Below are 24,477 nucleotides of genomic sequence, written 5' to 3' on the forward strand. Positions count from 1 at the left end.
CCTTGAACTCACCTTCCCCATCCCACCTCCTGGGTTTATGTTGCTTGTCTCAGTGAGGGGCTCTACTTTCTTCCTAGTTGCCTGAAACCCAAATCCGAATCATTCTTGCCTCCATCTGTCTCACTCTCTACAGCCCATCTATCACCACCTCCTGTTGACCTCTCACTTCCAAATATTTCTTTAAGTCCACCTACTTTTCTCCATCCTCATAGCTTCTTACCCAATATCAGCCCACCGTTATCCTTCACCTGGGCTACTGCAAGGGTCTCTCTGCTTGTCTCCTTTCCGAAAATCTTGCTCACTCCTTCCCCTATCGATTCATCCTCGGTGCTGCCAGAGTGCTCTTTCGGAGATGCAAAGGGAAGCATTCCGTGTTCCTGCTTAAGACCTTCCAACAGCTAGCCCCGTTTCTCTAGAGTGAAATTGTTTTTAATTGGAAATACACTTTGTTAGGACAGTACACTCTGTTGGGGCAGGAGCAGTCATATTCTCGCTATATCTCAGCACTTAGCATGGTGCTGGGACCTCAGTAGATGCACCAAGACGTTTTGTTCCTTCCCTGCAAAGGATCAGAGATACAAAGCCTCTGAGCCCAGATGCTGGGCGAGGTAAGTGCGTTCTCTAGCTCTAAGTTTTACCCCAGTATAAGAATGCCGTGTCTGTGGTTACAGAGGGAATCTGACCTGGGAAAGACTGTGTCACATACTTACTATGAATGTTGATTTTACGAGGAGGCGAGTGTGCTTTTATATGTGTAAATAAAATAGGCAATAAAAGTACCTTAAAATAAAATGGCTCTTCCTGTACTTCCTCTCCCCCTTCCTTCACACCACTCACTTTGGGAAGTATTGTTGACTGAAAGTATTCAATTTAATATTCTGTTAAAGAAAAGGCCTTGAAAATTGCTTCTTAAAAACAAGAACAATGACAACAAAACTACCCCAAAGCCAAGCACCAGAGCTCGGAATCTTTCCTGAGAGTTCACAGCTAGCAAGGCTGCAGGAAAAAAACAACAACTAACTTTTATCCAAGGTTTTATTTTCATTTAAAAAAATATTGACTGATGTTCACTGTTGGCAGTTCTTACAAATCATCCCTTCGACATTCCCCTTAGGCTGTTGAAAATGCATGCTTTGGTTTGAGGAGTTGCTGGAAGCTGTTTGGTTTGAATTCTCACATGGGACTCCTAGCACCGCACCCAGGTGACTAGGAAGCCATACCTTGGAGCCCAGAAGACAATTTCTGGAAGAAAAGAGGCTGCTGCCTGAAGCTCCTTGCAGAGTCTGGTATGGCTGTGTGTGCAGCCTGCATGTAACATTGAAGTTCATGCTCTACTGCCCGCAGAACCTAACCTCTGCCTGTGAGGGGTGTCTGAAAGCTGAGACAGGTCTTCCATCACCAGGAAAGCGCTTTTCCCACCCACCAGGGACCCCTGAGCCAGAGCAGGCCATCCGAGGCTGACTGGCTGGAACTCAGTTTTCTCAGCAGTAGGTTGCTTTGGTCACCAGTTCCTGGTCCCTCCCTTTGTCTTCAGAGGGACCTGGCCATTGCTGGTGTTTGCAGCTCCTGTGGGTCAGCACCTTCATGTCTCTGTGATGTCTGCATGTTTCAACCATGAGGCTTGTTTATAGGCCATGATGCTGTAAGAATTTACAAGAGAAAATTAGAAGAGCTGGACTGGGGCAAAGATGTGCTTTTTCCTCCTCACCGATGGTGGGGAGGGCTCTGGTCATCTCTTTATCACCGATAGACTAAGAGGCTATATCCTCTGTCCATCTTACATCTTCTGCATGAGGATGAATTTCCACATGGATCTCAAGACCAAGGGTCGATAATCCCAAGTAGAATTAGCTGCCTCATCTTCTGCCTTTCCACAGCCTCTTTATCTCTTCCATGAGTCATCACATTGATTAAACATATTTTTAGGTAAATGAATGTGTAGGACTGCATAGCTCTAAGTTGAACTCTTGGATCTGTGTGACTTTTGGTGTGTCCATCAGCGTCTGGCGTCCTCGGTTTTCTCATCTGTTTGAGCTCTAGGTACTGTCGGAAACCGACTATTGTCCCCACTGGCAGAGAGGTGTGGACAAGGAACCCGGAAAGCTGGTTAACCTTGGAAGCTCTGAAAGGTCAGAGCCAATCACTCACTGTCTAGTTGAGACAACGGTAGCTAAAGCAACTTCCACCTGTCAATCTTATGTAAATCCTTGCTGATTGGCTATTACTGGAATTGCCTGCCTCTATGGGTGGATCCCAAACCTTAATCAAAGGGGTAGCAAGGCTGGAGCGGGGTGTAGTCCTCCAACTAGAGTTGGGCTGCCGCCTGGCCCCTTTTATTGCCAAATTAATATTTTTCTAGTCTCTTCATTTGTGTGCGGCCTCCTCCAGAACCCCAACCCTGAACCTGAACCCTGAACCACGTGGGACATGAAAGGGGTTCCCACAAGGTACCTCAGGTTCTAAGCTCTTCCTGGATGATATGGGACACTTGGAGCTGCTGGATGGGGTAGGAGTTTAAATCCAAACCTCAAAGGGAAAGCTTTGTGGAAAGTTCCAGTCTCTCTGATTTCCCACCTTCCATGAGCCCCAGGATTCTACAGAGAGGGCCATTTACTGTCCTTAAAACTTATTATTATAAAACTGGCAAGAGGAGAGCTAAGACTTGGAGGCAGCCAGCCCTCCTGGGTTGAGCTCAACCATCTGATCTCTGGGTTGAGCCCTGACTCTGCAGCTGACCCCTCTGGTGGACCACTATAGCACAGCCACATGGTGACGGCCAGCCCCTGACTTCAAGGTCAGCCAACAGGCAGCACAGGGATGTGGATGGTCAGCAGTGCAGGTAGTAGGTTCCACACCCTTTGACAGATCATTCATTCATTAAACAAATGTACTTGAGTACTTCTTTTATGCCAGGCTGGCTACTGGACACAGAGGACACCTGGCAATCCAGTCATGATCCCTCCAGGGAGCCTGCACTCTAGTGGGCAAGTACATGAAACAGATAATCACTAAATAATCATCATCTGTCATGCTATGAAGAAAAAGTGTAGGAGGCTTGGGCAGCATATAATAGAAGGGTCTATTTCAGATTGAGAAGGAGATTTTTCTCAAATCCTCTTTGAGAAAATGGTGTTTAAGACCACAGTGAGTTGGGTTAAGAAAGATGTGTGGGAGAGGAAGGGGAAGAGCATGAGGGGAGGCTACTGGAGCTGAAGCATAGAGTAGGGGCGGGGGGAGGTGGTTAGTGGCAGGAATAGGAGCCTAGAGAGATTGGCAAGGCCAGATGTCACAGGACCTTGTGGTCCATGGTGAGATGTTTGGGTCTTATCTTAAGAACATTGAAAGCCAAGTGCAGAGTTTTGAGCAAGAGATGACATGATCTGATTTACCCTCCCAGGAAATTGCTCTGGCCACCTGGTGAAGAAAAGACGGGAGGCGAACAAGAGTGGATGTGGGGAGAATGGCTCAGAGGCTAATTCGGTCATGAGTGCTTTGGACTATGAGTGGCAGCAGAAAGATAAAAAGAAAAGGATGAAGTTAAGGCATATTTTGGAGGTAGAATCAATGAGGCCTGATGGATTGCAGGTAGAGGGAGGAAGAAGAGGGAGGACTTTGGTGACTGATTTCTGCCCTGGGTGAGTGGTGGAAATGAGATGGGAAAGACTGGAGGGAGAACAGACTTAGGAAGGTGTCAAGAATCCAGTTTTAGAAATTTAAATGATAATTTGGAAATTTGAGAGTACTTTAGATGACTTAGAAAATATGAAGTGAGAAGACAACCCAGAGCAGAGCCCCAAAGATTCTTCCATTTGGAGGTTTGTGGAGAAGCAATCACAGAGGTGGGAGAACAGCCAGGAGAGTGAGGTGTTGAGAAAGGTGAGTGACAGTGACAAGTGCCACCCAAGGAAAGAGTGATCAACAGTGTTGGGGGCCACTGAGAAATCATGTGGGGCGAGATTGCAGCGCGTCCACTGGATTCAGCTTTGCGGAAGTCATATCTTAGTCTTGGTGAGAGCAGCTCAGGGGCGTTGAGCTGGGGACATAAGTCTGTTGAGGGTGGCAAAGTGAATGGGAGGGGGGACATGAGACAGCACGTACAGACCAGCCTTTGGAGAACTTGGCTATAAAACAGAGAAGGAGGAGTGGGGAAAGGAGGAGAAGGAGAAAGGGCAGTGGATCATGTGTCAGTTCTGGTAGAAAGAAATCAGGAGTGAGACAGCAGCTAACTAGTAGTGATCTCTCTGAGGAGATGGGAGAGGTGGCACCCGGACACCTGGTGACATTTCTAAGAAGCAATGTCATGTAGTAGGTAAGGGAGACTGCCTGGGTTCAAATCCTGTCTCTGCCACTTACTAGCTGTGTAACCTTTGGCAAGTTACATAATGCCTTAGAGTCTGTTTCCTGACCTGCAAAATGGGGATAGAAATAATAGAAGTTACATAGGAGGACTGCTTGAGGGTATTAAACTAATTAAAATATATAAAATAATTAAAGTAGTGCCTGGCACATATTAAGAACACTTACGTGTTTGCAATTATGATCATTTTTTAAAGGGCGGGGGAGGAGAAGAATAGGATGGATGCAAATGAAGGTAGGTTTGTAGATTAACTTTGGGGAAGATGGGACCCTTCTCCTCTGATGGCTTCTATTTTCTCTATGAAGCACGAGGCAGTAGCCGAGTGCGTGTGTTGGGTGAGCAGTGGGCGGCAGATAGGCAGGCCCAGATGTTTGTTTCCTCCCTATTGCATATAAAGAAGAGCAAGCAGGAGAGGGCAGATTCTACGGTAACGTGAAATTGGTACCAGGAACTGCTGGGGCCAAAGTCCCTTCTTGCAAATAGGCTGTTGGCAGCTGTAGCCAGGGACCTCCCCTCGCAGCCTTCTGTCCTCCACGGCTCCTCGGCTCTCCTGCTCTGACGTGTCCTCCTGGGTTCTTATGTCCTTGGAATGTAGCTGTTCTTTCTGTGGTTAGAGTTCTACTGGTCTTTCCTGTTGATGTCACTTAATGATTAATGGTACAGCCTTGGCCTGTTCTAGCTGTAAAAAGCCTTAATGATTGATGGCCTCTGTCTCAGAAGGCCCGACTTCATATGCAGGCAGGGACATATGTTGTGATGTGATGTGAGAATTCAAAACAGGGCCACTTCCTACTTCTCCCACCTGCCTTCACTTGTTTTCTGCCCTGCTGCCTATAATGCCATCGTTACTGGTAGGCGCCGCTCTCGTGTGCTCCTAGGCAGGTCCCTTTAAAATGCAACTCTACATCAAATCCCTTGCACCTTGTTGTGGATATTTTCGTTGCATTCCTTTCTCTTCTGCTGGAATTGATACAAGCCTGAGAGAACCGTGCTTTAGGGGGAGGGGGAGAGGGCTTAAACAGTCCAAGCTGTGCTGCCCCTAGTCTCCCTGGCTCCTAACCACTTGAAATGTGACTAGTCCAAATGGAGACGCACTGTCAGCATGAAATCCATACCAGATTTCAAAGACTCCGTAAAAAAAAAAAAAAAAAATCTCATTAATTTTGTAAACATGTGAAAATGATAGTTTGGATATAGTGGGTTAAAGCAAATATGTCATCAAATTGATTTCACTTTTATCATTGTTAAATGTGACTACTGGAAAGTTCAACATCACCGACATGGCTTGCATGTATGGCTCATTCCGTATTTTCATTGGATAGGGATGGGGTCGAAGACCAGACTATTCCGTGTGGTTCAGATTGGTGATGACTCGGGCTGGCGCTCTGGCCAAGGGCCTGGAATGCCTCTCCTTTGCTTTTCCAGCTTTTCTCCGGCCTGTTATCTCCCAGACTTGAGTGCTCTTGTTTTACAAATGAGACAATTCCCCCAAAAGACATCCAGGGAATTGTCCAGGTCTTCCAGGGACCTCACACGTCCAGTGGCCATGACATTTCAGGGGCACTGAGCACAGGGGCTGCCAGGTGCCAAGCCCTGGGAGGGCACAGAAGTGAGGAGGGAGTACTCTCCCCTAAACAGGCTAAACCAAAGAGGGCTGAGAGGTTCAAGAGACTTTCTAATCCCGGCTTCTGGTGACAAGAAGTGTATGAGGCCCCTATAAATAAACTGCATTACAAAACGGCCAGGAAGTGAGCCAGCTGGTTGGGGCCTTCTGTTCATTACTTATGACTGTGGGGAATTCCCAAATAATTAATTTGGGGGAACAGCAGCACTTTTTTCTTTCTGAGAGAACCTGCTGAGAACCCACTGAAAATAAGCAGTGCTTTACGGAAATGGGTTGGAGATTGTCCAACAGCCCTTGACCTACGTCCCAGGGTCCCAACCCAAACAGCGGACGCTGCTCCTGTCTTACCCAATTGGAACGATGGCCAGGAAGGAGAGAAAGGAGGAGAGAGCAAAGCAGGTACCGACAAACTTTTCCATGGTGACCTGATAGATCTCATTATACATCGTGGATGTCACCACCCAGGTCAGAGTCAGGAACAGCTGCAGGATGACAAACACCTTTCCTGTGGAAGGAACAGAGGTTACCAAGAGGATAGGCTGCTCTCCCTCCCTGTTCCCAGCTGGCTGGGTCCCTGGGCGCTCTCAGGAGACCCCTCCCACTTCCCAGGATTCCCTCTCAGTCTTCATGGCTCATCCCAGCAGGACTCCTGCCTCCCTCCTGTGGATCTACCCGTGGCCTGTGGATAGCAGTGTCTTCCTTTGACTGTGGCTCTCCGGTGACTGATTTTCTGAGTCTGCCCCACCCTCCTGTTTTCACTCCCTCTGCCCTGGACGGACATCAGTGTGTTCCTGAAGTATTTGAGATTGCTCCTGGAGCTCTCTCCGTGTGTCTTCTGTGAGTCCAAACCCTGTGCCTCAAGCCAAAGAGCGCTGAAACAGCCCGGGCAGAGAAGCTCAGAGAGATTCATGTTACTCACCATATGAGGAGTCCTTGATGAGTTTGGACATTGCTGATCGAATGGTTGTGATGGGGATGAGAGCAAACAGCATGACGGCTCGAGCTGGAAAGAAATCACACAAGAACACTTCTCACTATAGCCCAGCCTTGGCCAAGGTGTAAATTAGAATAAAGCAAAGTTCTCACTTAAAATTCCTCCTCCCCATAGCTCCTGTGTGGCTTGCTCTGGAAGACGCATGCCCTCTTGGTAACTAGTTTAAGTTGTTCTCTCTAATATGTTAGCCACTAGCCATGTGTGGCTATTTAAATAGATTAAAATGTTAAGCGATGTTCTTTACTCGCACTAGCTACATTTCAAGTGCTCAGTAGCCACCTGTGGCTCGTGACTACTATCTTGGACAAAACAGATAGAGAGCATTTTTATCATTGGAGAAAGCTCTACTGGAGCCTTGGTCTGGAGCTGTCTGCTTGTGGTTGTTGGAGCTGTGTCCTCTCGTGGAAACTACATTCTGCTTCCTTGAAGGAATTTATTACATTGGGTGTAGAAAGCATTTACAGAGAATTTTTTGTAAATCCATTTTTAGAAAGCTCTTGCTTGGCCCGAAATGATTTTAATTAAAGGATCTTTTCAGGTGAATTATTCAATGTTTTATCTCTTTAAAATTGGGGAGAAGAAACCTAACCCCATCTCCTCCATCCAAAGCCACTCTAGGCACCCCTGATCATTCCTCCCATGACCTCCTGGAGCCATGGACACCACTCTGGTAACATTTCAGTGGGCAATACAGATAACACAATACCCAGTACAACACAGATAAACTCAAGTGCACATAATCCTGCCTCCCTTGAACCTCCTAGGTAGCAGATAGAATCCCTGGTGCTGAGCTGGGACACCTAGACCACAGCATCCCTGGTGTCAGCCCCATGACTCAGGGGAGCAGCAGTGTCTTTGTCCTGCCTCCCCAAGAAGGTCAGACTCACCAATGTAGAACATGTACGTCTCCTTCACAAAACTCAACAGGAGGGCTCCTGATCCAAAGGAGACCATCCCAATCATGATCATGGTGGTGTCCCGGAAGCAGCGGGAGAAGACCAGGACGCCCAGGAAACTGGTGATGAAGATGATGTACCCGGCGGCCATACCATAGCCCACCTGCACCTGGTTCCAACTGAGAGGCGCCCTTAGCACAAACAGGGGCATCACGTCCACTGTGCCCACCACGGCCAGGTCATAGATGATGGCACCCAGAAAGAGCAGGACAATCATGATTTTGGGGGGCTTTGCTTTCCCAGGAGAGAGAGGATGCCCCACCACACTCTGCGCGTCTGGCTGATCAGGATCCAGGGTGCGATATGTGCCAATCGTGCCAGACACGGTGTCCACAGCGGGGAGTGCCTTTCTGGGCTTGGCCACCGACTTGGGGACCTTCAGGACCAAGAGGCTGTAGAAGAGGGCAAAGGAGGCGCAGCTCACGCTGCAGGCCGTCAGCACCAGGCCCTGCCAGGCTTTCTCAGACATCTGTTGGAAGAGATGCCCGGAGGCCATGCTCCCACAGAATCCCCCCAGGCCCAGGATCAGGTCAATAAAGATGAGGCGCACCGAGCGGCCGCCCTCCGAGGAGCCGAGGGAGCCCAGCGATATAACCCCGGCCCAGTACGCGGAGAGGCCTCCGCAGAGTCCATTCAGCGCCACGGCCCAGTACATCACCTCCACGGGCCAGTCCCACAGCACCTTGAACAGCAGCGTGAGGCGGCAGAGCAGGATGCCCAGCAGGGCCACGCAAATTGAGATCTTGCGGTGGTAGCGGTCGCTGAGCCAGCCCAGGAGGTAGGCAGGCAGCAGGGGCGTCAGGCCCGTCACCACGTTGTAGATGATGTAGAAATTGGAGATGGCCTTCTGCTGTTGGTCCTCCAGAGCCCCCCGGGGCGACGGGCTGGCGCTGTGGTTGGAGACTCGGGCCCCCAAGGATTCCTTCAGCACGAGGAGCAGCCCCGCATCGTAGAGGGAGCTGGCCACCTGAGTGGAGGCCACCACGGGCTCGATCCAGGTCCTCACCTGGAGGCGAGACAGGTAGCCCCAGCAAGGGCAGGTGGCCTGGAGACCCATGGGATCTCTGATGGGGAATAGAGGAGCTTGCTCAGTGCCCGCTGCTCCAGAGCGTTGGGGTGAGCGGGTGAGCCTGGAGAAGGCAGAACCACTGAGCTGGGCGCGGGGCGCGGGGCGCGAGTGACAGCAGCTAGCCGGCGGCCAAGTGACCTTCCCGGCCGCGGCCACGCCTCCCCAGCCCGAAAAGGCCGCGCTCCGCCCTCGCCTCCGCCCCCGACCCGGGAGCCCGGCTGGCGGCCGCCCAGGGCAGCCAGGCGCACAGGAGCGCACAGCGCGTCTTGGCCCCCGCGTCCCCACCCGCGGCCGCGCATCACGCTGTTCCAGTGAGCGCGGCCGCCCGACCAGGCGCCGATTTCGGATTTCCCCACAGCCAGGCTTGCGGGGACCTCCCGCAGGTCGCTGAGCATCTCCTAGGGCTTGTCACTGCACGAGCTGAGAGCCCCCAGGCTGTCTCGCTTCCGCCTTTAAGCACACACTTCTGCAAAGAGGACCAGGGTGGTGGGTGGTGCAGGGGTAACAGTATGTGCGAGGGGTGCGATATGTGCCAATCGTGGAGAGCTGCCCAGGGATGGAGAGTCAAAATGCAAACTTCTTCCCCTGTGGGCTTAACCCTGACGCAGCCAGGCAGCGTGGATGAGCCGGAACCCAGAGTCGCACATGGGAAGCTCAAGTCTGCAGGGAGAGTTTATAAAGCCACAAGGATAATGTTCTTCTGGGTGTAGGGACTAAATCTAAACGGGTTTCTATAGAAATGTGTCCTTTAGGTAGTTTTTAGGTGAGCCATAATCTTCTCTACCCCTCCCTGTCCTTAGGCAGCCCCCTGTGTCCAGGCCCAGACAACTGTGCCTCCTGCAAAGAGAGAGACCCACTTAGTCACACCCACTTCAAGATGTGCGCAGTGGAGCTGGCCTGGCAGTCCCCTCAAAGCTCCCTTCCTTCCTTCCCTCTGCCTCCCCCTCACCTGGGCCCACCTTGGGAGGAACTGGTTTCACCTAAGCCATGCCTGGCTCTCCCACTCCATTCCTAACCCTGTTTTTCCAGAGGCTGCAGCAAGTAGTCCAACCAGCCTGTTCCTGTGAGGGGCAGAGGCTCCAGGGGATGGGTAGGTGACGGGGGAAGGGGGACTCAGCAGTCAGATATGGCCATGAGAGCAAGCAGCCTGGACCAGAGAGCCCACTTGGCTCATTTCAATCAAGGAGTCTGGCTATTCTTGGGGCTGCAGACACCAGAGGGCAGCCTTCATCCTCTCTGGGAGGGTCTGTGGTGCCTCAGTTCTTCCCATCTCTGAGAGTCACAGGAGATACAGGACAAGTCCAGTGGGATAGTGGGAGCGGCTCATCATGATGCTAGCCAGCCCTGGGACCCTCCAAGCCAGAAATGAACTAGACCCAGGCAGTGGATGTCTCTCCCAGTTTAGGCTACTCTGGTTTGGAGTGTTTTTTTTCATCATGTCTCTACTACCCCCTCTGTCTCTGAATGCAGGTCCCAACTGAGTTAGTACTTGGCCATCCTCTGTGGCTTAGGGTGCTGGCAGGGTATATATAGCCCATGAGCCAAGTTGAACCCTGACTCTATTGCTTTAGTCTTTAGTTCAAGGTTGACTTTATTAAAATGCAAAGGTTAAACTCTCTTATCTTTTACATTGATGAAGTCACATATTTGAAGCTAAAGAAACAAAAAATAATGTTTTTAAGCAGCTAACATTTACTGAACCCTTACTATGTACTAGCAAACTAATTTAATCCTCCTGAGAAGTCTTATTTTATTTTTAGAGAGAGAAAGGGAGAGGGAGAGGGAGAAAGAAAGAGAAAAACATCAATTGGCTATCTCCTGCATGACCCCTAACAGGGATCGGGCCCAAAATCTGGGCATTTGCCCTGACCGGAAATTGAACCAGCAACCTTTCTGTGCACAGGATGATACTCAGCCAGCTGAGCCGCACCCAAGCAGTCTTTAAGCTAGTCCATCCTCTCATTTTCTGGGTGGAGAAACTGGAGCCAGTAAGGTTAAGTAATTTGCACAAGATCACAAAGCCAGTAAATTGGGGAGCCAGTATTTGGCACCAGTCTTTAAATGCCTATGGCTATGGGAAATTTTATTTAAGGGTGTCCTCTCAACCAACACAGGAATGTGGAAAGGAGCAGAGACATCTTCGTCATTTTGAAATTGTCATTGAGCAACAATGTGTTGCATAAATGGAGAGGAACAAGAGGAGTGGATGGAAGCTTGTTTATTGAATGTACATCCCAGGCACTTTACATACTTTTATTTTATTAACAGCTGGCCCCCAAATTCAATTTAGAAAGGAATAGTCTTTGTTGGGAAAATACCTTTGATCAGTTAGAAGGTGAAATGCCCTGGCCTGGATTTCAGCTGTGGAGGAGGCTCCAGAGAGGGGGTGGAACCTCTGTTTCTGAGTCAAAGAGAGGAAGTTGTCTGATGTGTTGGAGAGGGAGGGGTGGGAGAGAGAGTAGAGGAGGGAGAAGGGAGAGAGAGAGGGAAAGAGGTCTGGGGAGGAGGACTGTTGGTGGGAAGGGCCAGGACAGGAACCCTGGGATCAGAGTGCTCAGAGGGACCTTAGAAGGATAGGAATGTCGCATATGGGTTTTGAACAGCTGGTGGAGTCATGTGTAGATGCATCCTTCCCGAGACTTCTCCCTGCCTCCTCAGTTCTTTAGCAGAGTCTGCTCAGGAGAGGTTTGTGTGAGTGGGATTTTTTTTATTTTTCATTTTGGAGGATGTCAGTGAAGCAGCTGTGATTCGTGTCTGGATTGACATATGCTGAGCAGAGACCATGAGGAAACAAATGGAAGAGGAGTCCACAGGAACACAAGGATTTGCTGAAATCTTAGATGGGCTTAGGACCGCCACAGCGGTGGGCCTGGGGAGTTAAGCCATCTGAGCCAGATCTTAACCAACGGCCAAAGAAACCCCTACCGCTGATGTGCAGGCTGCACTGATCAAGAAGGTGTTGTTCTTTTTATTGTTAATATTTTAGGAGATGGGATCAGCCTTTCCCTGAGACACTGCAATGCGAGGAAAATAAGATACCTTCCGAAACATGAATATATACTAGGACAAACAAAGCAAAGACATAAAACTCATCCTGGGACATGGGGACAAACCCTGTCAGTCACCACTTCTGAGGGTTTTCCAGTGGCTGCCCAAGTCCCCCTGCCTGATCACAACAATCTTCTGGTTATGATTTTCCTTCCCAAATACAGTTGCACACACACAGGGCGAAAATGTGATAGTTACTTGGATACGCCAAAAAAAATTTCTCATGGTGAATTAGTAAGTTGGCATTCTGATTATATTGCATCTACCTGTCTGATTTGGTTAATGTCATGTGAGCCTCTGTCTGGAAAATGGCTTCCCTCTCCATGTGATGATGAAATGAAGTTGTTGTTGTTTTTATTTTGCTAGACTGAGAATGAGTCCCTATCTATAAATTAATCAAAATGATTAATGTTACATATGGATACTCTTGGGAGATTGTTTCATTGGCCTTTCCCCCTTGAGGTGACACCCTAACATTACCCAATTTTATAGATGAGGAAACTAAGACTCAGGGTAGCTAAATAATTTGCACAAGGTTCACACAGAGCCAAGATTCAAATCGAGGTTTGTGACTTCCGAGTGTATGTTATTTTCACAATGCTCCACTTTTTATGTAAGTGAACAGAAGAGATATGTTTTATAAAGGCATTTGTTTGTTAAATACTTTCCATCAAATACTGTGAGCTTATTTCTAAGATATATTCAAATAAAGTGGTTCATTCATTCAATCATTCATCTATAATTTACTATCCATTTATCTATCCATCTATTTATAGGAATATTTTGAGTATCAGGCCTACTAGTAGGTACCAGGGATACAAACTTCTTTGCCCTCAAAGATCTTGCAGTCTGCCCTAGCTGGTGTTGCTCAGTGGTTAAATTGTCGGCCTGAGCACCAAAAGGTCACTGGTTCGATTATCAGGCAAGGGCATATACCTGGGTTGCTGTTTTGATCCTCGACCCCAATTAGGTGCGTGGGGTAGGCAACCAATTAATGTGACTCTCTCACATCAATGTCTCTCTCAACCGCTCTCTCTCTCGCCCTCCCTTACTCCCTTCTACTCTCTCTAAAAGTCAATGAAAAAAACATCCTTCAGTGAGGATTAACAACACAAAAAGTTATCAAAAGGCACTTGTACTAACACTCCAACTTCTGTTCTACATGTGAAGTCACTGACGCCAGGCCATGCCTCCTCTTGCATCAAAGACTGGCTTTGTGGGATTCCTCTCCACCCCAGTCTCTGCTACCAACTTGAATAACCTCATGAACAACCTGCTCAACACTGTAGAAGAAGAAAGACATCTGTTGTTTTCGCTGGCCAGCATACATTGACTCTTCTGGTAATAACACCCCATTTTTGTTTTGATGAACATCCTCCAAGTGGATATGAGACTCAGGTCTGACCAATCCCAGCGATGGGTGCCTGTGATCACAGTGATTGGTTCAAAGATGGGAATGTGACCCAAATTTGGACCAGTTCGAATAAGGCCCAATACTTAAGCTTAGTTAGGCTTATTCTTTTCTACTCTGACTTGGACTGATGAGGATGAAAGCCTGGAGTTGCTGGAAGCTGTTTTGCTACCACTAGAGAGGAGCTTACCAGATCGGAGAGCACACAGAGAACAGAGGAGCTGAAAGATGGAGAGAGTCCAGATCCTAATGACATCGTGAGAGCTGAGCCTAAAGCTAAATTATCCCTTGACTTTTTAATAACAAAGCCTTCTACATTCCCTTTCCACGTTTGATTTGGGTTTTCTATCAATTGCAAATAAAAGAGATTTGATGGAGTCAAACCCAAGGCCTTTCATCTTTAGTGACTTCCACCCTTGTTCAGCCACAGACTCCCTTGGATCCTGTATCTGATCAACCGTACTGCGCCAACTCCAAAGTCATTAATTCAAACACCCCACTCTCTGCCTACAGCATCCTCTCCTTCTGTGTTGCTTGTTCAACTACTCCCACTTTAATGATTCTTTGATGTTATCAGGATCCATGTACTCCTACACTAATATATGATTTTCCAAACAAGTAGTTTTTCCTTTCTTCTCTTCCCCCAAATTAGATTTTATGGTACATCATTTTAGCATCATCCTTTTCAGTAGATCAAACCCTCTGGTTCTTCTATGTTTTCAATGCATGTCAACCTTGGATGAACCCAATTATGGGCTGGCATTCTAGTAGCTGAGGACTGCTGGGGGAAGTCTCACAATAGGGCAGATTTTAACTATAAATTTACAAACTCTAATCTCAAATGAGCCCTCGAAGCTACCCAGCAGTCCTGTGATGTTTCTCCAGCCACCTCTCACTCTTTAGTTCTCCAAAATGACGAGTTCAGAAATTAGTGATTCCCTTCAAACTTTCAAACTCTTCTACTATTTTCTATTTTATTTCTAGCTCTATCATGTCACTAAAATGGATTTGTTTCGGAGATCATCAGTCATTCTGTGTCGTTAAATTCAATGGACATTTTCAGTCCTCGTCTTACTTGACTCTGAGCAACCTTTGAGAGTTTTGACCTCTTTCCTAAACCGCAGAGTTTATTCTCTTGCTTTGGTAGCACCACACCTCCTGGCTTATCTCCTTTCTCTCTGGCCACTCCTCTCATCTTTGGAGACTCATCAAACTCTAACCAGTCTTTAAAGTTAGAATTCATATGGCTCAACCATGGGCTTTCTTCTTAGTGTCTTATGTAAACAATCTCATCTACACATATAGTTTCAACTACTGTTTATATGTAATTGACTCATTAAGTTGTGTCTACATTTCAGACCTTTCTCTGAGCTCCTGACTCACATATCAATAACCCACTTGTTATCTTTTCTTTTTTTTTAAAATATATTTTTTATTGATTTTTTACAGAGTGGAAGAGAGAGGGATAGAGAGTTAGAAACATCGATGAGAGAGAAACATCGATCAGCTGCCTCCTGCACAACCCCTACTGGGGATGTGCCCGCAACCAAGGTACATGCCCTTGACCGGAATCGAACCCGGGACCCTTGAGTCCGAAGGCCGACGCTCTATCCACTGAGCCAAACCGGTTTCGGCCACTTGTTATCTTTTCAATATATACAAGACCAAACTCATAATCTCCTTTCCTCACCCCCATTACAGAGTTCTCTATCATTGTGAATAGCACTACATACATACAGATGTGTAAGCTGGAAAGGTATCTTTGATATCTTTCTCTCTCTTGCCTTTTTTTACACAATTCCTTATCAAATCATGTTTATTTAACCTCTTAAATATCTCTGGAACTAGCCGAAACCGGTTTGGCTCAGTGGATACAGCGTCGGTCTGCGGACTGGAAGGTCCCAGGTTCGATTCCGGTCAAGGGCATGTACATTGGTTGCGGGCACATCCCCCGGTGGGGGGTGTGCAGGAGGCAGCTGGTCGATGTCTCTCTCTCATCGATGTTTCTAGCTCTCTATCCCTCTCCCTTTCTCTCTGTGAAAAATCAATAAAATATATTAAAAAAAAATATCTCTGGAACTCATAAATTTGTTTCCATTTCCATAGCAGCACCCTAGTTCAAAGTATCATTTTCTCTTGCTTGGCCCACACAATAAACTGCTAATATTTTATATGTATCCACTTCATTCCTCTCCAATACTGAAACCAGATTTGTCTTTTCAAAATACATATCTTATTCTAAAGCCAAATCCTCTTACCATGGTCTGCCAGCCTTGCACAGTCTGGTAATTACCTAACTTTGCACCTTCATCTTGTACCAGGCTGTCTCTTATTTCTACTCGAGCCATATTGGCTTCCTATTTCTCAGATGATCTTTGCTCCTTCTACACAGGCCTTTGCACATGCTATTCCTTCTAGCTACAACCTGCTAAAGTCCTGTTTTGCCTAGTTAACATCTAGTTATCCTTTGGGTCTCAGCGTACATGCCACTTCCTTGGGAAAAAATTTCCTGACTTTTCTGGCTAAGTCATTTATTCCACCCCATCCCCATTATAGGGTTCCTTAGCACCTCATAAGACCCCTTCTTATCACAGTTGAACTTTTCACATCTGTTTTTGTGATAAATTTGATTCATGTATTTTGGCTGTAACATTAGACTGTAAAATCAATGAGGGCTGGGCCCATATTTTGGTTAACATCAAAGCCCCAGAGCCCAACACATTGTCTGGCGCTTAGATGGTATGCAGTCAATATTTGATAAATAATGAATAAAGATCTATTTTATTCCATTGTCTGGGGAACCATGGGTTTAGACTTTCAGAAAAATTAAATGTCAGTCATTATTTAGAACAGCCTCTTAACGAACCTGAGGCCCCAAACTACAGTTAGTAAGGACGAGTTTTCAATTCCATGACTCAGACCTCCCACAGAACCACTCCTCCTCCCATGCAGTGGTGATGGGTCACACTAAACTAAACCCTCCAACGTCTTGCATGGATTCGCAGCAGAGTAGCACGGGACTATGGGTGTAGGTTTAACTCACAGGAACCTTTGGGATGAGACTCTTAGTTTCATCAGCACTACACTTTGGACAAACTGTCACCACTAAATCAAATCTACAAAGTGATCTCAGAATCCTGCTGTTCCTCCAAGCCCTGATTTATCGAAAGCTTTGCAGCCACTGAAACTGGATTTAGAGCTAGAAGCTATAGCCCATGTTTCCATATTTCCTGTCTCATTATCTTCTGGCAGCTCCTGATATAATACACCAGGAATGTTTTTGGCAAAGGAGCATTTAGAAATACTTTAATCCCCACTAACCAGCCCTCCTCAGTTCTCCTTGGCCAGGATATAGCAACTCTTAACACACGCATCTGTGCTTCTCACTCTCTCCTCAGAAACTAATTCCCTGCTCTCTCCACTCAGGAGCTTCACCATGGGGAGCTGATGGATACTTGTTCCCTAGTTTAGGGAGTAGGGGCTCTGAGCTACACTCCTTACCCAACATGTGATCAGCAGCCTCAAAGTGAAAGTCTCCACAATTTAAAATAAATTAAGAAATGAAAATTAAGTTTCTGTTCCTCAAAAAAAAAAAGTTTCTCTTTCTGAATACTTAAGTTTTGTCTTAAATTCCTCATTGTGTAATCAGGGAGGGGAGGAGAGGGAAAGGGCAATATACCTGCTATCACCCTGACTCAGTATTTATATGTCTGCACTGTCATTTTATCAGTCAGATTTTGCTTTATGAAACAGAAAAAAGTAGATCTTGGAGAGATGTGGCCAGTACAGGTCAGAAAACACTTCTGTAATGAGCTACATTAAGTTCGGCACATAATCGCTTTCTGATTTCAGGGAATAAAAGTGTTAGGAAAACATGAATCTTGTGGAAAATTTGTAACCTTGTCCAGAGGGAGAAAAGGGACAGTCAAGACCACACCCCACATGTAGATATCACCACATTTGCAGAACCATAGAGGGCCGAGGAAAAAATACATCTGCTTGCCCTAGCTGGTTTGGCTCAGTGGATAGAGTGTTGGCCTGTGGACTAAAAGGTCCCAGGTTCTGCCGAAACTGGTTTGGCTCAGTGGATAGAGCGTCAGCCTGTGGACTGAAGGGTCCCAGGTTCGATTCCGGTCAAGGGCATGTACCTTGGTTTCGGGGCATATCCCCAGTGTGGGGGGGAGGGGGCACGGGGCGTGCAGGAGGCAGCTGATCGATGTTTCTATCTCTCTCTCTTCCTCTCTGTAAAAAATCAGTAAAATATATTTAAAATAATTTAAAATAAATAAATAAATAAAAGGTCCCAGGTTCGATTCCAGTCAAGGGCACATGCCCAGGTTGTGGGCTCGATCCCCAGTAGGGGGCCTGCAGGAGGCAGCCAGTCAATGATTCTCTCATCATTGATGTTTCTATCTCTCCCTCTCCTTTCCTCTCTGAAATCAATAAAAATATATTTAAAAAAAATATACCTGCTTCCCCCTCCAGAAAGCAAGTTAATGTTTTGAAGATTTAGGTTGAGTCATCACATATCTGGGTTAGGGTTTATTTCATGTCACTCCCCTTTAACGAGGAAGGAGAACAATGCCCTCTCCCCTTCTGACCAGCTTTTGGGTGTCTCTGTTCTATGGATTTCATTCTGGCTCTATCTGCCTAGCATCTTCCTGATGTTCCTTGATGGTTCTGGTTCACGGATGGCATCTGTCCTGTTTGCCTTTGGCTCAATCGAGTTATTCTTATTTATACTTTAAATATTCCTTTTGAATTCAATAATATTTTGAGAGGAAGGAGAGGTAATGCATATATCCTCCCACCATCTTGAGATAAAAGCCATATTACATCTTGAAGTGTCCAGGCTCTTATAGAATAATCATAGCTTGTAGCTCATTTGAATAAACCTGTATTTGAGAGTAGAATACTTAACTCCTGAATCCAGAAATTACATGAAAGACATGCAATTTGTGTGGTCTATTGTACTGATATTCAGTGCATGTAAAATGGTGTTCTTTTGGCTAATCACTTATTCCACAACAGAAGGAATGAAGTGCTGATACTGAAGGAACCATCTTATATAAAAAGGGACTGCTGTTTGAAATTTTAACCCTGCTATTTGGCTTCTGTAGATGCTTGCTTGCTTAAATAATAAGGAAAATAAGACTACTCCTACTTCAGAGAGGCCATTAAACCTTCCCCGGACGAAGTTATCAGTGCTGGCACCAGGCCAAGCCTTTGGTTGAGGTCTCAAGGCCCCAGCACATAGGGGCTCTTTAAGAACTTGCAAAAGGGGCCAGAAACACCCCATATTTGGGAGACAAAGAAGGTAAAAACATATAAATAGGAAATATTCCTCCATGTTGGGCCCAGAATTTGAGAGACATTTTCCTCTGGACCCGCGCGCAATAAATGTAACTCCATCTCTCTAAGTATTGCTTGGCTCTTCTCCGGTTTTCTGTAACAATACAGGCTTCGACATGGATGAACCTTGGAAACATCCCAAGTGAAAGAAAGAAGGCAGACACGAAAGGCCCTATATTCTATAATTCCGTTTGTACAAAATGTCCAAATTAGGCAAATCCATAGGAACAGAAAATAGATGTATTTCCAGGGACTGCAGGGAGAGGGCAATGGGGAAAGACTGCTAGTAGATATGGGCTTTCTCTTTGGGTGATGAAGATGTTCTGGAATTAGACAGTGGAGATGGTTGCACAACCTTGTGACTATACTAAATCCACTGCATTGTACACTTTAAAAGCCTAACTTTTATGGCATATGAATTATATATATCAAGAGATTTAAAAAATTGACTCAAAGCAGATTCCTCAATTTCATTTTTATTAAGATTTTAATGGTGTTTCAATGATTTATATAATTTTACAAACTTTGCATTCTAATTTAGGCATAATCTTACTGTAAGACTATGATCAAACTTTTAAATCACTGAAAGATTTTTAATATGTTTTTTCCCATTGTGTAAATGTCATTAAAATAGAGAAAGAAGAGTCATTTGCATTCTTGCTTGTCACTAAAATATTAGAAACTGCTCTGGAAGAAATTTCTTAAATAATTATAGCAGGTGACTCAGCCTATAATTATGGCCACTCATGAAATTATTATGTCAGTAATGATATTCCCCATGAGGGTAAGAACCCTGGCTATTTTGACTCTTCAGCACCTAGCAGTCTGCGTGGCATGTAGCAGATATTCTTTAATATTTGTGAACAAACAAGTAGACGATTAAAGGAGCCAGAATTTCAAAGCCTTCTCTAAAGTCATCTTCCTGGTTGATGACAAAAGATATTAATACAGAAGTGAGGTAAGACAGAGAGAAAGTACATCAATTTCCTAAAATTGACCCTTTAAAAAAAAATCACAAAGTTCTTCAGAAGAGCTCATAAAGAACCTCACTGGCTTCCTTACTCATCCAGTGACAGGAAGTTCAACAAGATTAAAAACAAAACAAAACAAACAAAAAAAAACAAGAAAAATGACCTTTGCACTCTAAAAGTCTCAAAAGAGAAATTCTCCCACAAAAATTTCTTGGATCAAGAAAGGCCCAGAATTTGAATTCCTATTGGGTGGGTGTGGAGTGAAGAGGTTATGGAAAAGCCTTTGAAACTGCAACAATGCTACCAGCTTCAGGGCGTTTTTTCAAAAATAGACTGGAATGTCTCATCCCCTTCCATCTGATATACTTTTGTAACTTGTCTTAAAGGGGAAGGAAAAGTCATTGTTCATAGTTGTACTAACATTGAGGCCATAGCTAGCACCTTGTTTTGTATTCTGGACTAAAACTCATTAAAAATAGTGCTACTCTTTAAAAAAAATTTTTTGTCTTTTTAATGTGTTGGTCATCATCCAATATTTCTTAAAGATGACCAACTGTTATTTTGGGTTCATATCTCACCGTGTCTTAATATACTTTTCATCTGGGCTTTAGATTCAAATTAAATCAAGAAGGCTCTAGCTGGTTTGGCTCAGTGGATAGACCGTCGGCCTGCGGACTGAAGGGTGCCAGGTTCCATTCCGGTCAAGGGCATGTACCTTGGTTGTGGGCACATCCCCAGTAGGGGGTGTGCAGGAGGCAGCTGATCAATGTTTCTAACTTTCTATCCCTCTCCCTTCCTGTCTGTAAAAATCAATAAAATATATTTTAAAAAAATAAAGTAAAAATAAAAGTAAATCAAGAAGTTGTGAGTTCCTCTGGTTATCTTCTCTTTTTTTGGGGGGGGGGGGCTTTAACTCTTTTTATTTTAATTTTATTTTATTTTATTTTATTGATTTTTTACAGAGAGGAAGAGAGAGGGATAGAGAGCTAGAAACATCGATGATAGAGAAACATCGATCAGCTGCCTCTTGCACAACCCCTACTGGGGATGTGCCTGCAACCAAGGTACATGCCCTTGACTGGAATCGAACCTGGGACCTTTCAGTCCGCAGGCCGACGCTCTATCCACTGAGCCAAACCAGTTTCGGCCTAACTCTTTTTTATTGTGTGTGTTTTCTTCTGAGTATGAAGATAATTTTCCTTGCCCTTGAAGGTAGTGTAGTATAGTGGCTACGAGCACTTGTCCTGAAGTCAGATTAGTGCCTTGAGTCCTGGTTCTGATGCTTCCTGACTGTGTGACCTTAGTCTCTCATACCTTGTTTTTCTCTTCTGTAAGATGGGAATAATATTAGGGCCTACCTCAAGGTTTGTTGAGAGGACAAAAGGACTTAATGCATGTTATATGTTTAAAATAGTCTCAATATATGTTAATTTCTATTATTATCAGCCTGATAGAGAAGTCAGATGTTAATTTATAATGTTCTAGCTTCTGGTGGTAGGTTTAACTCTTCCTTGTTTGTTTTCCTATGTAATCAGGGTTTAGCATATCAATCCTATCTTTGTGTTCATCTTAACCTCCAGAAGCTTTGGCTCATTGAGGGCTTCAATCTTTATTGACCAACTAAGACTGTTCTGAACTGGGTAGTGAGGCTGGCAAAGAGAATTCATAGTCAGGCCATGTGAGGACCTGTTAAAAGAACTGTGTTTTCAACAAGAAGAAAGGAGGATTAAGTGATGAGGTCAAGAAGGGGTAGAGTGGAAGAGGTTGTGGTGCAGTGTATTCTTAATCTACTTGAAGGTTTGCCAGGTTGATGTGGAGTTGACTTGGTCTTTGTGGTCTCAGAAGAAAGAGCTGGGACAAATTTTGCTTTGATATAAGGAAGGAATTTCTAATAGCCAGAGCTTTTGAAACCTACCTCAGTATAAACCACCAGTGTCTCTCTCCTGCTCTACCACGGTAATCTCCTAATTTGTTTGCCACACCTCTAAAGCCCCTCCAATACATTATTCAGTCAAAGAAATCCTTTTAAGGTACAGATATAATCATGTCATATCTCTGCTTACAACCTTTTACTTACTTCCAATTATTCTTGGAATAAGGACCACAGTTCATCACTTCTTGGCCTTTTAGCTAAGATCAAGTATAGGAACACAATTCATATTATAGCCTATAAGACTTACCAGGTCTGGCCCACCCTACCTCTCCAGCCTCATCTCACTTGAAACTCCCAATTGCTCACACTGGTCCATCCACACTGGTCTTCAACATTCACTCATCTCTTCAAATGCCCCATGGGGCCCTAGATCATGCTTTTATTTCTGCTTATGACATTCCATTTCCATTTTATCTAATCAACACCTACTCTCTTTAGATGTTAACTCAACCATCCTGTTCTCAAGTAAACCTTCCTTGAACTTCCTGTCTTGGTCTATTAGATGTCCCCACAGCATCATGTACCTTTCATTTGCAGGTCTTTCCACTGTTATAATTTAATGGTATTTGTATGAATTTTTAATGAATGCCTGAAAGGTCCATGAGATCATGTCGTTGTCCCCCACTTTCTTTCTTTTTATCCTCAGCTGAATCATCAGCATGGAGCACAGTGCCTGATATGTAGTAGGTGCTCAATAAATGCTTCTTGAATGAATGCATGAACAGCTGACTGAGCTCTTTAAGGGGGAATTATACTCCTTCCACTGGAGATGTTTTAAGTTAAGGATACACAAACCCAAAGCTTCCTTTAGGATGTGAGTCTATAATCCCAGGATCCATATAATAAAGGTTTACTTAGCTAAGAAAATAGTAGTGAGATTGCCAAATTGCTATAGTGAATCTCTGAGCTGTTGACACATCACATCGTTGAACATTGCCTGAGCGCCACCTAGTGAACAGAGGAAATGTTCCTTTCCCCCCTTCATCACTGTTCATTCATTCTATTAAGTGCACAATATTCAGCTCCAGGGGGCACCATTCACATAGACTATGATTCAGTGGTGCCTTCTGCAGTTGTGCAACATGGCATCCCTGGCCTTCAAGTGTGGTTATTGGGAAGGGTTTTAGGCAGAGGGAAAAGAGCCAGTGGGAAGGAATTGGTTGAAGAATTAGGGTGGAGAGGGCAGTGATGGAGATCCTACTGTAGAGAGGAGGGGCTGGCCTCTCTTTGGACTAGAGAAGGTCACAGGGAAGTAGGGAAGATAGGCCAGATAGAGGTACATGAAGATATTATGTGGGAGGAAGGCACCCTAGGGGAGAACAGCTTGTTTTCTACACAGTTCTGAGCTTTTACAGTACTCAAACATAAATACTTTCCATTGAACATGTCTTGGGAAATATATAACATACGTTTTCTCAAACTTACCACTTTTCACCAAGAAAATGATACCTGCTCTCACTGATTTCTGAAATTAGAGATTCTTGGCTCTATCCCTCGGTCAAGTAAGAGACCAGCATGTGCAGGACTAGACTTTTTATAGGATTTGGGCCCAGAGGACAAGCCATCACTCATTCTGTCCCAGTGTTGGAGAGTGTTTTATATTGGCTCATTTCCTTCAGTGTGGGATTTATCTCCCAGTCCCCTATTAGTTCACAGTCCCTCTTTTTCCGGAACCCCAAGTTTATGCCACCCAGATTTGGTATCCTTGTACCTCAATCCTATTTAGCTGAGGCCTAAATTTTTCTTTAGCGATAAGAGAGTGGGGCTCAGTCTCTCACCATCTTACCACCTCTGAGGACTGGGACACCTATTGTGTGTTGAGAGAAGGGATCAGACACTGGAGCCCCCAGTTCAGGAGTTTGCTAATGACCTCAGTTAGGGCCAACAATCCTTCCATATCAAACATGAAGTTCTTGTCTCAGAAGAGAAAGATGGGAAAGAAGGGTGAGGAGAGTCTGATTATAAAGGAAAAGAGAGGAGCAATAATTTCTGTGACGATCAGGGACAGTAGGCCAGGGAGGGCACCCACATGTCACTGTTGAGGCTAGGGAAAGAACAGCGAGGGAGTGTGTGTGTGTGTGTGTGTGTGTGTGTGTGTGTGTGTGTGTGGTGACAGAGATGTTTAAGCTGGGAATAGAAGTCAAGTTCAAGGGTGAAGGCCTCCATCATCAGCAGGCAGGCCAAGGCCTCCGTCATCAGCTACCTGAGTGTTGGTACAATGAGTGCATTAACAGAGTAACCAGAGATGGAGGCTATGCATTGGTCTAACAGCTGATCTTGCTTCTTTTTAAAGTCCAGCCTGTTAGCAGCAAAGACCAACACTGAACCTCTGATACAGCATCATCCCCTAAGGAAACTAACCAGTCACTTGGCTGTAACTTGATTCTGTTGGATCTCTTGCACACTAGACGGGGCAGTTACCATCTTGACCAGGACAAATACATATTCTTTATATGCGTTTATCTTTTCTAATATGGTTCATTGAACCCAATGGCACCAAAATAGTTTTTTATGAGATGAAGAAAAACATTTTAATTGTTTAAAAAATTTCTTTTGATAAAAATTTGGGGTTCAGGAGCAAGAACTCTGCTGCGATAAAGGTATTTGTTTGGAGAGGCTTGAGAAGAAAAAATGGAGAGAGATGGTATGATTAGATGGGGTGTTTTAAGTAGTTGGTAGTTAAAGGATATTTCTTAAGAATTGTGATAATTCGAAGAAAGGCAGCCCAAGGAGGCTGAGCGTGGAAACTGAGTGAACATAAG

At 45.3% G+C, this 24,477-nt stretch overlaps 2 protein-coding genes across 4 annotated transcripts in view; one reads left to right on the plus strand and one right to left on the minus strand.

The window, feature by feature from the left end:
- The window catches only part of SNX30 (sorting nexin family member 30), a 111,109-nt gene extending 90,653 nt beyond the window's left edge, over window positions 1-20,456 (plus strand). The window contains exon 9 of one of the 2 annotated variants that reach the window (XM_054726755.1): window positions 20,394-20,456. In XM_054726755.1, coding sequence (XP_054582730.1) covers window positions 20,394-20,420 — 27 coding nt within the window. In that variant the 3' untranslated portion in view covers window positions 20,421-20,456. Of the gene's footprint in view, window positions 1-11,725; window positions 11,801-20,393 lie in introns of those variants that run through there. The other variant, XM_054726754.1, reaches the window with a different exon arrangement.
- SLC46A2 (solute carrier family 46 member 2) lies at window positions 1,024-9,095 on the minus strand. 2 transcript variants are annotated; one of them, XM_054726753.1, is made up of 4 exons: window positions 7,863-9,095; window positions 6,901-6,984; window positions 6,385-6,486; window positions 1,024-1,640 (listed from the first exon to the last, which is right to left on the minus strand). In XM_054726753.1, the coding sequence occupies exons 1-4, from the start codon at window positions 8,986-8,988 to the stop codon at window positions 1,609-1,611; spliced, it is 1,344 nt and encodes a 447-aa protein (XP_054582728.1). In that variant the 5' UTR covers window positions 8,989-9,095; the 3' UTR covers window positions 1,024-1,608. The 2 variants fall into 2 exon arrangements, with proteins under 2 accessions (XP_054582728.1, XP_008140009.2); XM_008141787.3 differs by having other exon boundaries at window positions 6,330-6,486.
- Window positions 20,457-24,477: the final 4,021 nt, after the last annotated feature.

This window comes from Eptesicus fuscus, chromosome 15 (genome assembly GCF_027574615.1).
Source record: "Eptesicus fuscus isolate TK198812 chromosome 15, DD_ASM_mEF_20220401, whole genome shotgun sequence".
Classification (NCBI taxonomy): domain Eukaryota; kingdom Metazoa; phylum Chordata; class Mammalia; order Chiroptera; family Vespertilionidae; genus Eptesicus; species Eptesicus fuscus.